The sequence below is a fragment of the Dermacentor silvarum genome, chromosome 8 (genome assembly GCF_013339745.2).
Source record: "Dermacentor silvarum isolate Dsil-2018 chromosome 8, BIME_Dsil_1.4, whole genome shotgun sequence".
Lineage (NCBI taxonomy): Eukaryota > Metazoa > Arthropoda > Arachnida > Ixodida > Ixodidae > Dermacentor > Dermacentor silvarum.
The window spans coordinates 10,510,191-10,533,123 of record NC_051161.1 but is presented as its reverse complement, the minus strand read 5'-3'; the positions used below and the strand labels follow the sequence as shown (position 1 = coordinate 10,533,123).

General features: G+C 43.4%; 1 protein-coding gene across 3 annotated transcripts in view; it reads right to left on the bottom strand.

Moving 5' to 3' along the window:
- The window catches only part of LOC119460615 (MFS-type transporter SLC18B1), a 138,972-nt gene that overhangs the window by 60,675 nt on the left and 55,364 nt on the right, over positions 1–22,933 (bottom strand). For all 3 annotated transcript variants that reach the window (XM_049673094.1, XM_049673093.1, XM_037721637.2), the window contains 8 exons: positions 22,212–22,311; positions 20,937–21,091; positions 20,740–20,838; positions 20,516–20,604; positions 19,574–19,669; positions 15,863–15,937; positions 10,795–10,888; positions 10,018–10,172 (listed from right to left, as the gene is read on the bottom strand). In XM_049673094.1, coding sequence (XP_049529051.1) covers positions 10,041–10,172; positions 10,795–10,888; positions 15,863–15,937; positions 19,574–19,669; positions 20,516–20,604; positions 20,740–20,838; positions 20,937–21,091; positions 22,212–22,311 — 840 coding nt within the window. In that variant the 3' untranslated portion in view covers positions 10,018–10,040. Of the gene's footprint in view, positions 10,173–10,794; positions 10,889–15,862; positions 15,938–19,573; positions 19,670–20,515; positions 20,605–20,739; positions 20,839–20,936; positions 21,092–22,211; positions 22,312–22,933 lie in introns of those variants that run through there.

Here is a 22,933-nt window from a genome sequence, read left to right as displayed (position 1 = left end):
AGAAGAGTTGTGGCTTCCATCGTACCGCAACAACAAAACTAGAGTGTACAAAACAAAACCACTCCACCACAACGCACGCTTATGCGGTTTGTGCAGCGTTTTCACTCACCACAGCTGCGGACTAAGCGATCGCGAAGTCTCAACGCTTTTAAAGGCTGAAATATTGTGTACTATTCTTATTAAAAATAATATGAAATTGTAATATTTGACTGGTTTCCATGTTTTTATTTAACGATGCAGGCATGGATACTTAGTGATCAGGGAGCAAGCTTGGGCGTCGCTGCGACGAAAATCGCGCAGTCAAAAACGTATGTGAAAGCTGCCAGCGAAAATCGCTCTGCGACGTGCGCGACAGAACGATTTTCTTTCGCCCCAATCGCGCCATGTGAAACGGCCGTAATGCGGCAAGCGGGCTCCTCTCTCGCGCTTCTTTCTGGACGCGCTGCGCCACCTGGTGGCGCTGGTAAAAGGTCCGCGCGTGGCCACCGAGGCAAGAAGCGAGGCCCGTCGGTGCCTGCGAACGCGGAGTATTCTTCTCACGCTTGCCGCACACCAAGTGGCACATACTCAGTGACTCAAGCTGGCGAGATCTTCATTGAACAGCGGCACTTACGCAGTGCAGTCAAGGCGCAGCTCGCTAAAGCGTTGGTCTGAAAAACGTTCACTGAAAAGCGGCACGTACCCGTGCATTTGTGGCGCAGCCTGCTAAAGCGTCGAGCTGCTGTCCTTGCAGGAACCCTTGTTGGGTGGTTTCGATTCCACCCAGTAGCGAAGAAATTTAAATGATGTTTTTTCCGTCATTGTAGAGCGGCACATTCGCATTGGCGAATGTGCCGCTCTTAGTAACCCAAGTTGACGTCACAGACGTTCATTGAAGAGCGGCACACGCCCCCTGACACATACCGTAGCATCCAGTAGGCATCAAAGAGGTTCAACGAAGACCAGCACAGGCAGAGTGACACATGCCCAGAACTCCAAGTTGGCGTCAAGCAGTTTCTTCGAACAACTGTACTTACCCAGTACAGTAACTACAGTTATCAATGTCGGTGTGAAAGAGTTTCGTTGAAGAGAGGCACATATGTACACATTGCTACATAATCAGTGACCCAAGTTGGTCCAACGGTTGGTTTCGAACCCTGTTGCCTCAGCACATCAGCCCGATTCGATACCCATTCGACCACAGACTACGCAGTGACCAAGGTAAGCGGGAAAATGGTTAGATAAAAACATAGATCCAAACATAACCCCCGAAATGTGCGTGAAGTGCCCAAAGAATGATGACGTATTAGAAGCCGTTTGTCGACATCGACGGTGCATGTACCGAAAAAAGTGCTAGAGTTGCGCGGCTGGGACAGGATGACCGATGGTTGTTGCGTGGTGGTGGCGGGTTTGAACCCGTCTGTCGGCATACCGGCCGAGCACTCTCCTTGCTCTCATTTTTAAGTTCTGCGTATGCTGCTCGTGTTTACACTCCAAAACACTGTGGCGCGATCCACCGCAGTGTTGGGTGAGCCCATGAACGATATCATGATCGACTAACGAGGAATAGAGGCCGCTCTCAAAACATTAAATGCGTCTAAAGCAACTGGACCTGATGCTTTGTCACCTGCATTGTTTTCTTTATGCCCACGGGAAGCATCCAAATATCTGTGCGTAATCTTTACCAAATCTTTACTACAAATCTCTATACCAGGTGATTGGAGACTTGCCAATGTCGTCCCTGTGCATAAGGGCGGACCGCGAAGTAGTGTTTTGAATTACCGGCCTTTCTCACTTACTAACGTTGCATGTAAGATACTTGAGCGTGTACTTTACAGTAATGTTATGAGCCATATGGATGCGCACTCCTTGCTCAGCTCCCAGCAGCATGGATTTCGTAGGGGATTTTCCGGTACAACACAGCTGCTTGAGTTGACGCATGATTTAGCAGGAGCTTTGGATAAGGGTTTTTCTGTTGGCTGTTTGTTTCTAGATTTTAAGAAGGCGTTGGATGTTGTCCCCCACTCTTTATTTATAGAAAAATTAGAAATGTATAATATAAACAGTACGGTTGTTAACTGGATAAAATAACAACTAAATTTAAGATGACACAAAGTTGTACTTAATGGCAACACATCCTGTGAAGTTGATGCGTCCTCTGGCTTGCCCCAAGGATCAGTCATATGACCGCTTTTGTTTCTCATCTATATAAATGATATCTGCTCCGGTATTTCATTGCAAATTAGGCTATTTGCCGATGATTGTGTTTTGCGCAGTCATACTACCCATGCCTGCAATGTTTTACAAAATGACCTGCACAAAGTAAATGAGTGGTGAAACAAGTGGCACATGCTCATTAACTTGCAAAAAACTGTTCATATGCGTTTTTCGAGGAAAAGAACAACTCATAACTTCTGTTACTCTTTAAATTCAACCAAGCTATTATCAGTTCAGAAGCACAAACATCTTGGCGTTTATTTCACACCTGTTCTTTATTGGAGCCGTCACATAGATTATATCACAACTAAAGCATGCCGCGTTCTAGGTTTCCTGCGCAGAACTGCAAAAACGTTGCCACTTGAGACAAAGGTATCATTGTACAAATCAAATGTCCGATCCGTTCAGGTTTATGCTTGTGTTTTGTGGGATCTGTGGCCGGCACGGGACGTGAACAGTTTAGAAAGAATTCAAAGCATAGCCGCTCGTTTTGTTTGTTCAAATTTGAGAATTTCAACAGCAAAAGAAAGCCTCGGTTGTGAACCAATACAGCAACGCAGGAAATATCTCCGAACGAACCCCTTTCACAACATATTCCACTCTCGAACAGGTATAGACCTCGGGGAATATTTTTCCAAACCTGATTACGTTTCTCAACGGCTGGACCACCTAGGTTAAAGAAAGGTTAAATAGGGTTAAAGAAATAACCTGCAAAACTGAAACGTTTAAGATCTCGTTTTTTTTCCCAGTACCATAAGCCAATGGAACAATTTACCATCCGATGTCGCAACAATTCTCTCAAACGACGCATTTTCAAACTCTATACGTCCATTGAAGCAAGATAGTGTTTTTGTGTGTATGTGTGAGTATGAAAATGTGCCGGGTACATGTTTTGTTTTACCTGCTTTATTTATTGGTTCATTGTTTCCTTCACCCCCCCCCCCCCCCCCCCCCCCAATGTAATGCCTACGGGCGCTGTGGATATTGTGATAAATAAATAAATAAATAAATAAATAAATAAATAAATAAATAAATAAATAAATAAATAAATAAATAAATAAATAAATAAATAAATAAATAAATAAAAATTATTGGACGGCCACGGATCAGTTCACTGCGAAGTTTCGTCTTGCGCCGAAGCCCACCTCGCGCAAAAATGTCATTGGTAGAGTGATAAGTCGAGAGTTACTATTTACAGACTATCACGGGGGCAAAGCGAGTATGGTGGATAGCCTAGCCTAGCCTAGCCTGAAAACACTACGTCAGCTCGTATAGCACCGTGACGATGTATACCAATAGGCCCAAATAAATATTTATTTAGAGAGGACCTATCCTGGAATACCCATGTTATTAACCTTACAGCAGAGCTTAGCAAAATTACAGGTTGTTTCTTTAAAATAAGTGACATTATACCTGTTTGGTTAAAGAGAGTGCTATATTATGCATTATTTTATTCTAGGCTTTCGTATTGTATATTAGTATGGGGCACTACATATACGCAGAACTACAATAAACTTATTATATTACAAAAGAGAGTGCTGAGATTTTTCGAAAATTATCACGGAAGGCCACAACACTTGAGAACAGAGCCTTTGTTTATAAAACATGACCTATTAAAGGCCTCCCAAATTTACTATTATAAGTTATTACAATATATAAAAGATAATAAACTTTCTGATGTCCACGGGTCACAATTGCAAAATCAGTATCCACTACGTAGGAAAGCGTTTCGAGTTACGCGGACGAGAACCAATTATGGCAGACAACATGTAACCTATCAAATCTCGGCCTTGCTGAATCGTCTGGGATCTACAGAGTACAATATGCTTACTAAGAAATCTTTCAAGGTCTTGTTAATTGAAAAAGAAATCGAATATAACTGATTATTTTCACTTCCTATTATATATCTAATGCGTGCTGTAATTACATGCTAATTTTTGTTGCTTGCTACCTGTTATATTTTATATATGTTCTTCATGCTGTTTAAAGATATAACACCGTACAATCTTACTTAGTATTTATTCCACCCTGGTTATTATGTTGACAATTTGTGATGTATCTTTATGTTTATATCGAGTGTATGTTACATAATACCAATGTCTCACATGTCACGAAGTAGTGATTAATTTCAATTCTAGTGTTTATTTATCACGTAATCTGTTAGTCGACAAAGCTGTCTTGTTTGTTACAATATCTTAAAACGACGTTGTTGTATTTACTTTTGTGCTACATGAAAGCTGTCGCCGTTGTCAAAATTTTTTTGAACGGAGCAGGAGCCTCCGTCAGGCCTTGATGCCTTTTGCTCCTGTCACCGTTTCTGTAAAGTTACAGAAAAAAAAAATGATCGAGAGTGATGTGTAGCTGAATAGAAGTTGTTTCTTCTTTTTCTAATCCACGTTTTTTAAAGATATTTGACAACGTCCGCTTAAATACGGAGCAAATGACTAATGTATGAGTTGTTCAACGAAAGGCGGTGCAAGCAGAATTGGCGTGACTAACCTTTATTTGTTGCTTGCTGACTCGTTTCCGAGGCCGATGTGCCGAGGTATCGCGCGGATAACAAATGTTAACGCTTAATTGCTCTCTTGGTATTTTGAAGACCTTTCTTCCGTAACGTACACCTTATTTTATTTTTGCCGTATAGGAGGACACAAAAGTATGTTACTACTAGCAACAAGTCTATGGCTATCTTCCCCCGTGGGCTTAGTCCACAGGCTATGCCACGCTGAGATGATTAAGACTAAGCTACGTCTTGAATAACAAGAGCAGTTAACATTTTAATGAGCACCAACAACAATTGGCCTCGTTCATTATTTTATCAAGAATCGATCGCAAAAAAGAAAGAAAAAAAAGCGGCAAAAGGAATCATTACAGGGTGTTCAGATTGAAATGACGTCGACTTCCTCTACAGGCGCCACGTGCAACACGTCGCGCTCTTTTACGGCCCGATGATAAATGCATTGAATAGTACTCCAAGTTCACTGGAAAGGGATCACTTAGGTGAAATGGTAGTGAATATCCTATCTGTTGTACAGCCGTTGTAGAAGTACAACATCCGATGAGGGTGGTGTGGAAAGTGCCAGCCACTTGTGCGCAGCAGTTATAGCGCTTTCCTCGTTAGTGTGGGCGGTGGGAACACGCACGACAGATGTTGCTCTGCCTATTCCTTTTCCATGCACGTGGAGGATTGTTTCCTGTCCACTGTGCTACTATGACAGCAAATTCACTCGACGCTGCCCTGGCTACTGGCAATAGAGAGAACGCATGCCTTCCAAACATCCAAACTTCCCTTAAGAGATGGCATAAAAATTCTGTGAGCGAAACTGCAATGACGGTGTCTCAGATGAGTCACTCTCAGAATTGCCTAGTGACGAAGCGCATACTGCGCAACAAGTAAAAACGCAATGGTGTACTGCTGAATGGTAGATCAGAGTTGGATCATGCCCAACCATGGATGCCTCTACGCTGCCAAGCAATCCATTTATTTCCCACTGACTTGCATTAGGGAAGCCATCGTAGCTATATTTGTCCCGACGCCGGCAGCAGGACTCGCATTCGCAAAGCAGACATAATATCACTTTCGGGGTTATCGCTTTTACTGTCGACTCTTGAGCCTGAGGAAGCGTATATGACGTAAGAAATGTGGCCACACCTCAGAATTATTTTAATGTTGCAGAGTTCACGAGTGCATAGACATGGTACCTACTGTACCTGTGAAAAATGTTGCCATGCGTCTTCCTCGTCTTATTCGCAGTACGGCCAACCAGGCCGATAATGGGTGACATTGGCTCCACGGCCGGAAAGAATTTGGACCTACACTTTGTGTTCCACGCTTATGGAACAACTTCGCAGCCTCGTTATGAATCTATGTTCTTTCAATGGAGTACATTATTTCGCAGTAATCAAATTGTTACTTACTTGCATGAGCCATATACCATACTGCGAAGGCTGCGCCCACCAACTAGTACGAAATAATTTAACCAGATCAACGTCAGCTGTATTGTTTCATCAGCATGCACGACGTGAAAAGAAGGTCGGCGCTTATAAAGTTCACGAGCACAAGAGCCTCCCTTAAAGAAAACTTCTGTTAGGAAAATGCCATGAGTGATTGGCCATCACCACTGATATGCCTTCGTCATCGGGCCGATCGCTTTGAGAATCCGCGCTAGAGCAATGCTTTCATAAAAACCGCAGTCCCAAAAGCTTGTTGTGGCACTTTGGCAGATCGCTTTCAACAAAACCGCACTGGATCAAATGTGATGTGATGTTATCATTTTTACTGCGCTATGCATTTATGGGTAATCAGGCTATACCTGTAGCAGAACGCGCAAACACATCGCAAAAAAAAAAAAAAAACGTCATCTGCACAGAGGAACCCACGTCTGGGATACGGCCGCTCAATACCATTTGTTCCTCAGAGGCATTGCATTGCCTGTAAGGAAAAGATTTGTGACAACCACGTTACGTTGTTTTCGTTGTTCACACATTGTTTTACCATGTCATGGTGAAGGTAGAAGCAGAAAATACAAAATTTCTTCTTTTGAGTTTACGATTAGGCCCGAAGACTAAGCAACGGAAAAGCCTCGAAGAAACACCGCGCCTCGTCGTCTTGTGCTGTCCCATGCGCACAAGAAAGTTCCATTTTATAACCTTATTTTCGTAGTTTATTGAATGAATTTAACGGGTTAGATTATAGGTAGCTTATATGTCAAGAGTAAAGAAACTTGGGAACAGTACTCGCGCACAACGAGCGATGGAACGGAAAATGATATGTGTAACGCCAAGAGTTAGGAAGATGCCTCGGCAAGGTGGTTGTTTGGGCGAGTTCGTACTGCAGTTTGAATGTATGCCAGCATGAGACAAAAAGACAATATGATTGTCTCTTTCGCCCTGACATGCATTCAAAGGAAGACGGCAGCATGTATCCGAGGGCAAACCCAGGGAGCTGATTTTCTCGTCGAAGCTAAGAGAAATAAATGGAGTTGGCCGCCATTTGCGAAGGGGTGGTGTCGTGGCCAATGTCATATTATCATGCGTAGAGTGTGTAACCAGTGGTCTGTTGCAGTAACGGTATGTGCGACTAGTGAAGGGAAACGTAATCGACGATGACATACGATTACGTGGTGTGACGACATTTGGAACAGGCGTATAATGGAGTCCGCTTACGCAAGACAGGGGCTAATTGAAGAGAGAGAAAAAAAGGATAAATGAAAGGCAGGGAGGTTAACCAGGACTGAGCCTGGTTGGCTACCCTGCACTGGGAGATAGGAAAGTGGGGTTAAGTGAGGTTAAGAGGTTAAGAGAAGAAGAGATAGTTCGCTGTAGATATCGCCGACGTAGTAACAGCACTCTGCTCTAAACATTATAACAGACGGTCAATCAGTCCGGATAAGACCGTCACTCAGTCCGATAGGCTTCAAAACTCGCAGCAGTGGTTTTGTGGTTGTTTGGCACTCCGATATGCGTGGCCATGGTCCCAAGATTCTCTTCAAGGTGAATGGTTTTCTGTACAACTGATTTAGAGCTGAGTGGAGGTCATGTCTTTTGCTTTCAGAGGGTGGGCAGTTGCACAGTAGGTGTTCTGTAGTCTTTTCGACACCGCAGGCACTGCACTAATCGCTATAGGCCTTTCCAACCAAAATTAATATGCAATGGGGAATGCCCAGGCGTAAGCGACACAACATTGTTTCCTCACTTCGGGGAAGCCGAGGTAACAGCCACATTAGCATAAATGGGCCGAGAAAATGCAACTGATTGTGAGTGAATTTAGGTGTGTGCCACTTCTCCAATGTCATAGGTTGGGCTGCGTCAGTCCTCCATAAAGGCACAGAAGCAATTCTTCGTGTGCTCTCCTAGCAACTTCGTCGGCGAGGTCGTTGCCGGCGAGGTTAATAGAAGATAGCTGGAATAGGTATTTGACCTGCAGTGGAAATATATAGTAACAGTGGACATACAGTATATAGTGCAGCCGCTGGTTATATAGTGATAATGAATTTGATGCGTCCGTAGCGTACGTACAAGCTGTGGCTATCAGATAGAAGGTTACAGCGTTGTTGAGAGAGAGTGCTCGTCGCTTGTGAAATAGCGGAAAAATAAGCGAATGCCACTTTCCAAAAATTGAGCATAAAATGAGACATCAAATCACTCACTGGTAACTGTACAGTGCACATTCCGGAAAGTGTCACATTCATAAATGACACTTTGTACAGTGCACATTCCGGAAGCGACAGGCGCGAAAGACAGCTTTGAGGTTCGCGGGCTTGCTTCAAGTAGCGGCATTGAACACCGTCTGCTAGCGACCACGTACTAACACGTTATCGAGAAACACGAATTACGTTGCATTCTAAGAAAACGAAACACTCAACCTTGTGAATTCAGAAAATTTGCTGAAGAAGAACGCCAGAGAAATGCGGTAATTCTTTGAAATAGTGGCTTTACACGAACGTGTACGTGTGTTGCAATTTAGGTGTGAAATTAAAGAAAGAAAGGGAGAAAACGGTAAGTAAAGCGGAACTTCGCTGGTTATCGTTTCTGTTAATACCGGGGCATTTTCCCGTCAATTAAAGGTAAACAGTTTTTTTAAACCTATTCTGCACAAAATGAAATTAACTCATTGTTCATTTTTAGTGTCCCTTTACGTGAACGTTGTAAAAACGCATAGGATACTGGGGCACCTGTGATTGTGATTCACGACGGCATGGAATATGTAGGACGCAAATAGGGATTGTAGTATGATTTTTCCCACTTTGTACGCTTATCGGCTCGGGCCGCGCAGTGCGTGTTTTCATTTCATTTTTATTTCCTTATGGATTCCCGGGTATTACATCAGGGGTGAGATTGTACAGAAAAGGTGTAATTGTCACAATGACTCAATGCGAAAAGTTTACTTTTGTTACACTTTGCGTGAATCTTGTCGTTTAGCGTTCGCCAAGCGGCTTTGCAGGGCTTATACTAAGAATTGTGAGTCTCTCTCCTTTACGATATAGTTAGCAAAATTTCCGCACATTTGTGGCACACGAGCATAGATATTATGTGCATCTTGGCTTGCGTGCTACAGCATGGCTAGAAATAATTCATTCATGTACTTGCATATATATTAAGGCTGCTGTATCAGCCGCCATGCAGACGTTACTTGACTACTCGGCTTCAATTTCGCAATTCCAACATATGCCCGAAAGTGAATGTTACAAAATTTCCCTCGTAATTATAACATGTGCCCGAATTTAAATGTTAATCATCACAATTTCGGCAATTAAACAAAATGCATAAAGATTTTTTTTGCTGCAGATGTCCACCTAGCCCCGTAGCCTATCTGCAAGAACGGCAGAGGGCCTAGATATGATATAGTTTCTCCTAAAAGAAAGTGCTCCGCATAAAGAGAAACACTTGGTATGGTAAAAGTGGAACGGCCGAGGATAAACACCGGCAGAACGCAGTTCGCCATCGTCGCAGTGATTTCACTGATTGATTTCAGAAATGAAGAAATCTGGAACAATCCAAAGCACTACAAAAAAAAAAAAAAAAACTAAAAGGAGCTATTCGCTTTCTAGAATGTGCAGTTTGCTGAATGTTCTGGTGTACCTAGGGGATTTCTTTTCTATGTTATTGGAGAACTGCTTGACTTCAGTTGGCCACGAACAACTTTGAAGTGAACTGCAAATGAGTTTGCGTACAATCTCAGTCACTTTTTCAAGATTTAATACGCCTTTCAATAGATTGTGTGTGCCGCCTTCAAAACCACTCCTAATGTGTTGAAGAAACATTTGATTCGTTTATAAAGATGAAACTATTGATTTAAACACAGTCTCACAGAAAAATGGCAGAGCGTTGTCAAGCAACAAGTTTTATTTCTTCGAAGCTATATTATTATTATTATTCTGAATTGAACATTGTTTCTTTGGATCTGTCAGGCTTAGCTTTGCTGTTCTAAAGTTGCAGAAAGCCTTGGACACCCACACAGCGAGCATGACTGGAACCTGCAAATGGTTAACGAACGTTGAATGAGGGAAAGTGACCGCCGTGAAGTGCAGTAGGTGGCAAGCTTTTCGTGCATTAAAAAGCAATAGCGTGCACTTTAGTGTTATTTAGCGAATTAGAGACCTCTAGCCGAGGCAAACTTCGTCAAGCAACAAAACAAATAGAAATATGAACGCTCCTTTTCACTCTTTACTATTTCGTCAGTTTATGGACTATTTGCTTGCATTCTTGTTGCATTTCTTTTTTTTTTTTGCGGGAGTGGGTATGGTTGATGGGATGTTTTTCGCATAGCATTTTAGAACTACCAGAATGCAAAAGAACTGCTTTTAACGACGTCGGAAATTTTTATGTAGAAGAAAGAGAAAGATCGTTATAGCTCGCGCTTTGGCGCCTGAGCTATATATTCAGAAACAACGCAGCCGGAAATGACTACATTCAGGAAGGAACATTCAGATAAACAGGAAGCACTATATATTTCTAATATATCTTCCAATGTTCGCAGTATGTTCAGGAGAATACTAGGAACTTGCTTGCTGCTCGAATGAGTGCATGTCCATTAGCCGGGCAGAAGCCGTAACTTCGGGATTGGGGTTGTTTTGATAGACGCAGAGAAAGGCTTACCCAAGCTGCGAGGAGAGCAGCCATAACTAAAGTCGCAGTGCTGTAGTTGAAGGCATCGACTAGATACCCAGCTACTGGGGGCATAATCAGACCTCTGAAAGGAAGAAAACATTTGTAACGTTCAGAAGTATTCGACGTTCAGTTATTATTTTTTAAATTGATTGTTAGACGTGTTACATTGAACTTTCGTGCTCAGCACCAAATCCGCTTGGATGTGGGTGTATCCCTTCGTTGGGAGGTGGGGTTGAGAAGAGGGTAGCAAGGTGTAAAAACAATAATGATAATAAAAAAATTGTCGTAATTTCACCTGAAAGGCGAAGCATCGATTGCGATAGCAAATTAGTAGAGAGCTATACGGAGTAAGGATAGTAGTTTTATCAGCTGTATAAACTTGGACATGCAGCCGCACCAGCAACACGCAGAACTGTCGTCGACGGCGTCGGCGTTTTGCCCGCGTTCGCGCCGAACGCGCGCGGCGTTGGTGACTGTTGCCGGTGCCTCTAGGGGCGGCTCGGAGGTTTTCGACGAGTTCAGAATGGGACACTCGTCGAGCAGCGTCGGAAATCTTACCCACCTTCTGGCCTCAACACGTTTTATTGCGATAGCAAGTATATGGACACTCCAAAGCAGATTTCTGCCGTCGGCGTCGCCGTCGTCGTCGCCGTTGCCATCGCGTGAGGTTCCGTATGAAGTCAACGGCGATGAAATCGATGATGATAAGTGGTTCTTGAGGGAAAGGGAAAGGTTGGCGCTATCTTCTGCAGCCCTTGAGGGAGCACGGCTCAGCGCCAATATCGTCGCCGCGCTCCGGACGCTGTATGTGCGAGTGAAAGGGCGCGAGGGACGCGCGCTTTCACGGGGAGCGAACGCACGTCGGAGAGCAAACTCGCGTTCTCCGTGCTCCCTGAAGTGCTGCAGAATTAAGCGTCTCTTTCCTCCTTTCCATATATAGAAAGCAAACGCAACTTTTTCCGTCGCGCGAAAAGCTGTGGGGGGACGGGAGGGAGGGAGGGGAGGCGACGTTTAGCTGCGGCACCAAATACGTATTTATATAAAGACGCCGCGTGCGTTCGGTGTTCGGCAATACGCCGACGACGTCGACAGCAGTTCGGCGCGTTGCTGGTGCTGCTGCATGTCCAAGTTTATACAGCTGATAAAACTACTATCCTTACTTCGTATAGCTCTCTACTAATTTGCTATCACAATTGGTGCTTCACCTTTCGGGTGAAGCTGCGACAAATTTTTTATATAAATACGCATTTGGTGCCGCAGCTAAACGTCGCCTCCCCTCCCTCCCTCCCTCTAGTCCCCCCACAGCCTTTCGAGCAACGGAAGAAGTCGCGTTTGCTCTCTATATATGGTGTTTGTAAAGGAAGAAAGAGATGCTTAATTCTGCAGCCCTTCAGGGAGCACGGCGCGGAACGCGCGTTTGCTCTCCGACGTGCGTTCGCTCCCCGTGAAAGCGCGCGTCCCTCGCTCCCTTTCACTCGCACATACAGCGTCCGGAGCGCGGCGACGATTTCATCGCCGTTGACGTAATACGGAACCTCACTGCGACGGCGACGGCAGAAATCCCCCTTGGAGTGTCCATATAATTGCTATCGCAATAAAAGACGTCTTGATGCGCCACTGCAAACAGCTAATTGGTCCCCTTAAAACGCAGCTGCAACTGACAAACGGCGTCAGACATATTTTTCTCGTATGTCTTGCGCAGAGAAGAGTAAAGGTTTATTTAAAAGTAGAAAGGAAACTAATTAAGTGCTTATTATTATTGAAAGGAGCAAAAAAATCACAACAAAGAAGCAACCAACAAAACACGTTCAATTACTATGGACACCTGCCCATACTCCGCCCTCTCCGGGGGACGGCGGAAACAACAAGGGTGCACAAAAAGCAGCTCGAGGGCTAACCAACCGACTTGCGACAAAAATTGGAGCCGTCAACTCAGGGGCCGCCGAAGCAGGTGAGGACGGAGATTGGGAGTGAGGAGACAGATTGACCAAATACAAAGATATAACAACACATTATAAAATGCAGAGGTGTATTTATCCACCACTTCATCAAAAACTAAATAAATCGCAATCTGTCCAGTGGCGACAGTTACAAACAACGACATACTGTAATCCAGTAATGTGGAATATACTTTATCCAGATATATGCAAGACAAACGAATGCAAGTTATGCGGCTCAAGAGCAACTCTTGAGCACATGCTGTGGGAATGCCAAGGGTTGACGAGTAGCAACGCGGAGACAGGCTCTAGCGAAAGCCTCCGCGCGCGTTGGTGTGCTGTGCTGCTCAGCTCAGCCCCAGAAGATCAACTGTGGGCAGTCCAGCGGGCCGACGACGCCACCAGAGCGCAAGGGCTCGTAGCAAACGCCTAGGCAGGGTGAAGCCCACCCTATTAACTTGCCGGGCAAAAAATAGTCTTTACCTACCTATTTACCTTATTATTCTTTTTCATTCATGTGCCTCACTTTGTCTTTGTAAATCACTGCTGACCAACCATTTAGGCACCATTGTGATGATGGCATTTATTGGTGTCCCTTTCGAAACGGAGCGGCCACAAATAGTCAGAACCCTCTGTAAGCATTGACACAGCCAATGATAACAGAAGGTTGCAGCGCTGTAATCATTGGCATGGCCAATGATTACAGTCTACTTCGCATCACCATTAATCTATTCGCCTATTGGTATCAGCATTAAAAAAGTTTTCCTTTCGACGCCGTGTCACACCGAACCAGTAGGTTTTGAACATTGAGGGCTTTGATTGGAGTTCGTGAGTTCGTCTGAGAATAGTTTTGCCCACCATATACGCGTATACCTTTCCTATGGCACTGTGACATATGTATATAATTTCGACGTCCTGGTCGTTCTGAACATTGTTCAAATTGGATCAAGTCCAACTGCGTAAGCGAATTCACGACACATGCAACTGTGGGTTGCGGATTATTTACTCGATATAAATCTTTTCATAATTAGGAACCCAGGCACAGGAATGTTTATTCCTAGCTGTACACACTGATATTCTTTGCTTATTGCGCTACAGGATGCAATGAATACACATAACTTGGATTAATTCTCTTTGCAAAGTACCGTTTCCCACCACTAGAGCACTCAACTATTAAATAATTTGCCGTTTTCAAATATTGTCTGTTAATAAAGGAAGCGGAGACCGGCCAGCTGAGCTCATATGAATAGTGCTAATTGGGCATACACTAGCATTCCTTAGGATAGTACAACGGCCTTTATCTAAAAGAATCGCGCTGTCTACATTTGGCAGGTGGTGCGAACCTGTGAGGTTTACGGGGAAAGTTTAGCCATTTTCGGGCTCCTTTGCAAGTGGCGTCAATGAGCGCAATTTCTTGTGTGATGTTTTGATTGCTGGACGCACTCTTGGGTCTGCGATTACGGCAGATTTCGCAACATATTACGATCAGATGAAGTGATAGGAGTCTCGGCGGCGGAAACATGGATGTGTTACTTGCCATGCTCACCAATGTGAAGTTGTCACTGTTGTTTGTGGAGGCAGAGGAATATTTTAATGATGAGATCCCGTCAGGGTTTTCTACATCGCAGGTGCAGCAGAGCCAGTATCAAAGAGAAGTCAGCTATGACTTTAAAAGTGTTATTGTTAATCGCTGAATACTACTCAAGTGGACTGGTTGACGCATTACTGAATCAGGAACGAATGTGTATTGATTTGTTTTGCACACTTACTATATATACCACATGCCTATTTTTGGGCTCCACCAAATTTTTTTAATCGCCCTATTCTAACCATTGAACTTCGAGTAAATTACTCGATGAGGTGGGCATTACTTTTACGATAAATCGACATACCTGATTTGAAAAAATAATTGCATTAGAATAATTACTATACGGCACATATTACTATGTACGAATTGTAGCCGGTGAGTTAGCCAGGCGTATCCACTAGGAACAAATTGTCAGGATTGCACCAGTTTCGACATACTAATTTTCAAAATGCGCGACGAATTACATGCACATTCGAGTTACCTTTGGGTTTTAATGCATAAACAGCGTTATCTTAAAAGGTAAGTGTAGAACACTGCATTTTTAGCGCCACTTTGATGGCACATATCTCTAAACCAGTGCCATCCTTAGAATTCGGTTTTAGTCGAGATGCCTTGCAGAGTGACTAGATATAATTAGTACATTGCAATAAGTGCTGTAAAATATTTAGTAAAATCTTAATTAGTGAGCATTTGTTAATTTTTCAATTACCCACTTCACTGCTAGTGGAAGTAATGTCTGCTTCATCGAGTACTTTAGTTTGATGGTTAGAATTGTGCTTGTCTGCCAAAGGTGATTTAAAAAAATGTGTGGTGCAGTTAAAAAATCACCCTATGTATAGTTTACTGTTGAAAACGATTAAAGAATGCTTGTTACAAAATTAATGTTGTGCATTAAAGTTCCCAGCAACGTATGCAGAGGAATACAGATACATAACACTAACGCAACTAGGTCCTTTCATTTCCGTCTCACCTGTTACACTGTTAATTCCTGGCTCAGTCGTTATATCTACAACTATAAAGATTTCATTCTGTTTTCACTTGCACTTGCATTTCACTTACAGCAGGGGTCTCTCGAATACCAGTCCATAATACATATTCTAATCAGCTTCCACTTTGTACAAGACAACAGCAACGCAGGCACTTTATGTTAATTTTCAATCTTAAGCCCGTGCGCCAGACTGCGTAAGCTTGAGGGCTTGGGTGAAGCCCAGAAAACGACCGCCTTGTCGTGTATGTACGTTGCAGACACTTCTTGCTTAGTGTCCGTAGTAGCCAATGAACATGGCGTTTTACTGGATTCAGGTGCCCGTTTTCCTTGCGGCAGTATTAATGCATTGACGGCATCAGGTTAGTGTCAAGTCATTCTGTCAGTGCACTTCATATTACGCTCCTCCATAAATTACATCGAAGAAATGTCCAATGTTATTTGCGGGCGAATGCATGTTCCTAATGTTGGGGCAGTACCATAAGTTTAACTTTTATTCGAGTGTCTTGTCGAGTCTTGCTATTTATCGGTGAAAGGATGACTCACCCTAGGAAAAGACAAGTGTGCGACACACTCGACACAAAGCCAGTAGTTCGGACTGTATCTGGATAGCCACGTTCTCTGCAATGAACATAACACGTCTATTTAAAATGGTAGACAAGACTTACTGAATGTCATCATATTATGGCATTTCTTCGATCTTTTAAACAAAGGACCTGTCTGTGCCTCTTGAACTGTTGAATGCTTGTTTTTTTGTACCCTCTTTCTTCCTGTCAAACGCTTCACAATAATATTTCTTTCGAATGAGATAGAAAGTGACCTATCCAAACGAGAATGGTAAATGTGAATTAAATAGGGCCTACGATATGGATGTGTCCTAGTCAGTTTTACTTATTACCCTCCTTGTCACCCTCGGTGACACTACGGACTACGTAATTTACACTGAGACTATAGACTAAGCAACTTTAATGCATCCTGAATGTTGCCTACAGATTAGTACAGTATAGGAAGTGCGTCTCATTTTTGTCCGAAAACAACCTTGCTCCACATCCATTTCTTGGTCACTGAACAACACAAAAGCAATTTATTACCGACAGGTAAAATACTAGACACCATTTTCAGCTAATATTTTTCTAGTCTCACAGTGAAACAAATTTATTCAGAATGTGCGAAGCTCTACGTGCTGTAGAACATTGTTGACAATTGCTTCTAGGTAAGCCAAAATGAATGTCCTCTATGGTGCTTTATTTCAGCTTCATTGATGGCTTTATAAACTTACGCATGGCGTAATCGCTAAAAAAAGCACCTTCTTTGAAGTCTTAACAGCTCTTAAAGGGATGTTGGCTCCAACAGATGCTGCCGGCTACTAAACGAGTAGTAGATTCGCTAGTTTATAAAACGTTCAAAGCTTCGAATACTAAAATTCGAGCCGAGTCGAATATCGAATTGCACATTATTCGATCGAATACTCCGAAATATTGAATATTCGCACAGGTTTAATTGTGAGTTTTGCTTTTTTGCAGACATAAAGCTTACCCTGGTCAAGTATTAGCCAGAACGTAATGGTTCATGACCCGAACACGGAAAAGCTACAATCAAGAAACATCACATTCTTTCAGCAGAAACTGTTTCAGTTTCACTGAGAAATACCCTGAGCTTCGTCTAAAATTAGTTGGTGTAATATATTGCCACCAATGTGTTTTAGTTTTGCCGGCCGAACGGCACTCGCTGTATCAAATTCCGTTTGCCTGCCTGTCGGCCAGTAAACGTCACTACTATGTGATAATATGGTTTGCTGATGTATCAGTATCGCTGTCTTTATTTCTTCGAATGTAATGCTCATCACAGAGTTCTTTATTATCTGTTATGTAATTTGCAGCTTCATTTTGACACCTATCTGTTTTTAAAAGTCTTAAAATCTACTTTTCTGGCGTACTGTGTTTCTTGCGTATTTTGCCCTGGCATGTCCTTTGTGCAGTTATATTGACACGGATTCTCACGGTCAGTTCTAGCAAGGCTGTAACGAAAGCGAAACCAATCAAGATTCGTTACAGTGAAAGTTCTCGCCTGCTTCAACCTCGACAACGCAATATACTGTGGTGCTTGCTTTGTGTGAAATAAAGTCACCCTGATACAGGCTCTCTAGGAATTTAGGAACTTTACGTTTAGTAAATGCTGCCTAATAGGCTTGAGAAGAAGTGTTAGACGCGATTAAATCGAATAGCTTTTCTGTGGTCTTTCGTCTGTTTTGACAGTGGTCAGCCGCCGGACCTTCTCCGCCGATCCGTACTCTCATAACCCAGTTGCGTTTGTCTTCTAGTTCTTTGAGGCGCACGTGCTGTCTGAAGGTTTAGAGAAGGTGGCTGCTAGTGGCCCTGAACACGTTTCTCCGATGCCTGGGCTAACCAGGGCTTTGGTTTGCCGCCGAAGCCCGCTGCGCTTTTCTTGTCGGTGCGCCGTTTCGTCTTGCCGGTTCACCTCTGCTCTGCTTAGACCGCGGAGTACACAAGTGGAAAATAAAACGCAGCTACCTAGTCGTTGTCGTTCCATCGTGATTCTGTTGTCGTCATGCTGCCGTCATCGTCATCTTCAGTGTTGTTGTAAAGCCGTCGTCGTTAATCACACTTCCATGCCGTCTACCGAAACACGTCTTCAAAAATTTGTGCAGCCCTCATGAAATACCGCTATCGACGCCAAAAGTATACCTTCAGAAGTAATGCTTAATGTGTCCATTTAATTTCTGTGTTCTGCATAACCTATTCGCTTAGACCGCTATCAGAGGAAATCATGTGAAAATGGCACAATGTCGCAGTTGAGGGCGACGAGGGCACTGTTGGCACTGTTGAGGGTGGAGGGCGACGCGAGCACTGTTGCAGTTTTTTAAGTACATCAGACCTGCACAAGCGGCTGTAGTCTTAATTTGTGTTCGCAGCGCTACAAGTGATACTGTGCTGTGATTGTCTGCTGCGATAGCAACAGGCTCTAATTGTGTGTCTGTGCTCCCTTTCTCTCTGTCTACTTTCCCATCTCTTTACCTCCCCCTGTCCCCTTCCTCAGTGTAGGGTAGCGAATCGGTTTTTACCGTCTTTATTCTAGCTAAACACACTGCGTCTTCAATAAAAAAAGCTTTCTCTCTCTCTCTCTCTGTCTCTCGTGACAATCATCTTCCAACCACAACCAACACATAAGAAATGCCTTTCGTCGGTGCAGTGCAAGCGGAGGTCCGAGTTGCAGCGAAAGGTTGAGTCGATGCAGTCTGGTGCGTCTTGTATATGCGTTATTCCCAGAGAGCTTATTCAGCATTAATTGTGATGACTTAAAACCCTGCATGGTGATGTCTGCTGGCTGCGAACAGAAGATAGACCATCTATTGTGCCACTGTCCTCAATTTCACATACAAAGACAATCTATATATCCATTGCATTGAGGCCACTAGATGACCGTCCACTGAGCATACAGACACTAATGAAACACCGTCCTCTACAATCATCAGCCCAAAAGGTAGTGAAGGCACTTTTGTGCTTTTTCAAAACGACCGCTTTGTGCGAGCGTTTTTTGACTGCGTGGTGCTGTCCGCGCACGTACACACATTCACTGCCTTCATCTGTTTCTATTCCTTCTTTCTATTCCCTTTTTCTCCTTCTCCCGGTGTAGGGTAGCCAACCAGACACATTTTTGGCTAAGATCCCTGCCTTATCACTTTCCTTTTTTTCTTCACAACTATCTTCTGTGCTTTTTGCAACAATTTTTAATACATGAAAGCACTTCACTTTGATTGAATGGGTAACGAATTTACAATGAACTATTACATAATTATTAACTATTAACTTGAATGATTTCACACAACTATATTACGTTTTACGTGCATACATTTTGTGTGACGTGGCTAATCGAATTGCTTCTTTGTCGTCTCTTTTCCACAGGTTATATAACTGAGCAATAAGGACTATTTTCAAGTTCCTTCCCTCGGTATAACAGGTAAGTACAAGGCTCTTATTTCTTGTATAGGCGTCGATACGACGTGAAGTATGTTTTTAGGGTTAATGTACTGCAGGTATATGATGGCCGTGCGAATGAAGTTGTTGTCCAAATTTAGTAAGACAAAACGTTGCAGGTCATCCATATGAAAACTTTTTTATGATACCTTGGCTGCTTGCTCCCTAGTGTGCTCTTAGCTGCTAGCATTTCTTGCGTAAATTACCTTACGAATATTTATGTCATGTTCGCTGTAGTACACGCATCGCATGTGGTACTCACAGTGTCACGGTCAGTGAGTGACAGAAACCGCAGATGTAGAGTGACGAAATGCCGACGCCCATGAATATCTGGGAGATGTACACCATGGTTAGGGTCCTGCAAATCATGTGTTTCATCTATGAAGTGGGTGAAAGGCTTCAGTTCCAATGTGTTTGTCAAGGCACGAGTGGTACTTGCATGCTTATGCTTTCAACAATGCAATGTAATTGGCGAAGTAGCCAGTTTGCGGCTTAGTTAGCGGCTTCTCGAACTAGCAACAATGAATGCGCGAATATTGAATTTCTTTTTTTTTCAATATGACTCGTAATAATCGTAAATGACTGCCACTTCTCCAACAACAACAACGACCACAAGTAGCTTCAGCAGCCGACAAGGTTAGCAGGATTGACATTGAGGATTGAGACCCCATCACCAATCTGCAGGCTAAAAATTATGTTGGCGGTTTTCACCTAAATGTTGCCTACATTTAAGTGACTTGAGATGTACGCATTACGCTAGCCCCGTCATGAACTACTATAATACAACCATGACTCATTTGTTTACAAATTCCATCATCTTAGACAAGACGTTATGCGGTGTGTTTTTACCATATCAAGGGCCAATTCCTAATCAAAACTCGGACTATCTACTGCTACTCATTGCTGTACACTAAGAACAGCAAGTGCCCGCTTGCTGGACACTCGACGAGTTCAGGTTTGGCTGCCCGGATGTAACTGGCCAAGCCACCAGACGCGATGATCTATGCGACACCAAACATAAATCCACTTACACCTACCATATTTACTTAAGCCTTTCATTTCCTTGCGGTGGGTTACGTTTTCTCCTGCAGTGCCATAGTCTCTTCTTTTTGCGTGCTGAAGTCCGCTGCTGATCAGCCGTACTGCATTACACCGTTCTTTGAAAACAAATGAAGAATATTTGTGTTGACCCTCAGATGCTTACCGATCAGCGGGAATGAATGGAGCTGGTCCAACGATAAGGAATGCTGCGAAGGACAATACAAGGCCAAGGAGCGCGAACAGTGCTTCACCCTGCAAGAAACTGTCTTGTTATATATGCAGGCATCTCATTTAGACTTTACTGGCAGTTTCATCGATAAACTTTATTACCGGCACATTCTCAACTGCTACATAGCTACGGAAAGGACAATTTTTATACCTACACACCTTGAAGTGCGCAAAGACGGCAGCAATAATGCTGCCAATTGCCGAGCTACCGAACTGAATTGTGTAGACGGTACCGATTTCGGTACTGCTGAGATCAAACTGGAAAAAAGAAAAAAATATATATATGAGACATGTTTAGACTGTACCAAACACTCCATTTAACCCCCTGTCACGTCTACGCGAGAGTGGGGACTAACCTCCCGAAGGCTGGGCTCCAGCGTTGGTTCATTGAATCCCATTTGACCCCAGCAAAGCACCATGCAACCCAGACCAGCTATAAACATTGGGTCCAACAGCAGCTTTGTATAATTCATTGTGACTTCTTTGGGATCGTGCGCCTGAGCAAAAGAACCTGAAATTTAGATTAAACAATTACAACAGAGCTTCCGTTTCACTGCTTGAGTTGTTACATGCAACTAGGTGCATGGGGCCGGAGGCCTGAGCTTGGAGGCCCCAGATTCTAGAGCTTCAATGGGTTTTCTAGTGTTTTTATCTCGTTCACCAGCTTTCTTCTTCTTCTTTCTGGGGTTTTACATGCCGAAACCAGTTATGATTATGATGCACGCCGTAGTGGAGGGCTCCGGATGAATTTTGACCACCTGGGGTTCTTTAATGTGCACTACAACGCGAGCACACGGGCGTTTTTGCATTTCGTCTTAATAACCATGGTGTGCTGGATAACTGCGAAATTATATAGTGCAATCCACTCAGCCTATTTATTTGAATTGCTTAATTTGTTTGAATATTGTGGTTTAATTTTTTTAGTGCTCATTTGTTAAGGGGCTGCAATTCTGTAGATATCTCACAAAGCGTTATTGCTACCTACTAGTGCTAAGCCTACTACCTATGACTACTAAGCGCTGATTTCGGGTTATTTCGGGTGTCGAAATGATTATAGATCATTTGAACTAGCGTGCACTGATATAACAGTTCGCAAAGAAACGCTACATTAAAATACTGCATGAAACTTCACAAAGTTATGTCTCTCCAACTAAGAAAACTATGAAGCTGTCGTTATACTATTACGTGGACTGCAGAGCCAAAAGAAGTTAGAGCCGCAAAGAAGATACGTGGTTAGAGGAGACAAAAAGATTGCGCTGCGCTCTCAATGAAACTGCGATTATGGCTCAAGCTCGTATACAATCAACAGTCAATTATAAAATCCAGCTAGAAGCCACTCGGCGCATAGAAATGGTTAGTGCTTGATTGACGCTTTGGCTGTTGTGTCATTGTCTGCCCGGAGCTACCGTGATGCCCTTTGTGTAACAAGAATAGGCAATGACGACGGCAAGTGGGAAGCCACTACCACACCATTCCTAAGTGCGAAAACCTTTAATTGTAAATTCAAGTTCTTATTCGATTGATGTCCGCAATTGTTTGCACAAAAGGTGTACGATCTACTCCAGTTTAGGCAAAGGGGATTTCACAAAGAGCTGGAAAATCACTACGTGTCGAAAGCGTTGTGCTCTTACCGTAATCTTTGTTTAGAACTGACTTCAAGCTGACGATAGCCGGAAATGCCAAGATGATGATTACTCCGATGACGTAAAATGGTGCCGGGTACCCCCATTTCTGCAAGTGATATAAGCTGAGTTTCCCCCTGAGTTCTTTGCACCAAAATCAGTGTTTTATTATTGGCAACGAGTACCGAAAAGCATGATTTGGTTGTTAATTGCTTGGTGTCGTCGTTAATATTTTGCCTAATGTCAGTAAAAATAATTGCCCATGCAGAGAGTTCGGGGAAGCGCTGCTATTCATTGACTGAACACCCGAAGTGTTGTGCCAGATAAAACAAATAAGCTCATAAAACACCCGATAGCGTGGTCAGCGTTAAACCATTCGCACTCCCCGCATCGCCATGTGCTTGCGTGATATATCGTCGCGCAGGATATATGAGCAGGCGCCGTGACGGTTAACTCTGCATCGTCTTCTGTGTCAAGGTATGCTTGAATTGCAGGAAAGTGAGCCTCACACCTACATAACCGCTTCTTTTTGACAGCTGGTGACGGCCGAATCAACATTTTCCTATATCATCGAAGTGATGGTTGTCCGGGGTCTAACAAAGGCCTTACGACGGTCCGCATTGATGCGAACCGCTAGAGTGTCCGTATGAGTCACAAGTAAGAACCTTTGCAATTTGCTTGCGACGTACCAACTGTGAAACACTGGGTAACTGATCGTATCTGTTTTCAGA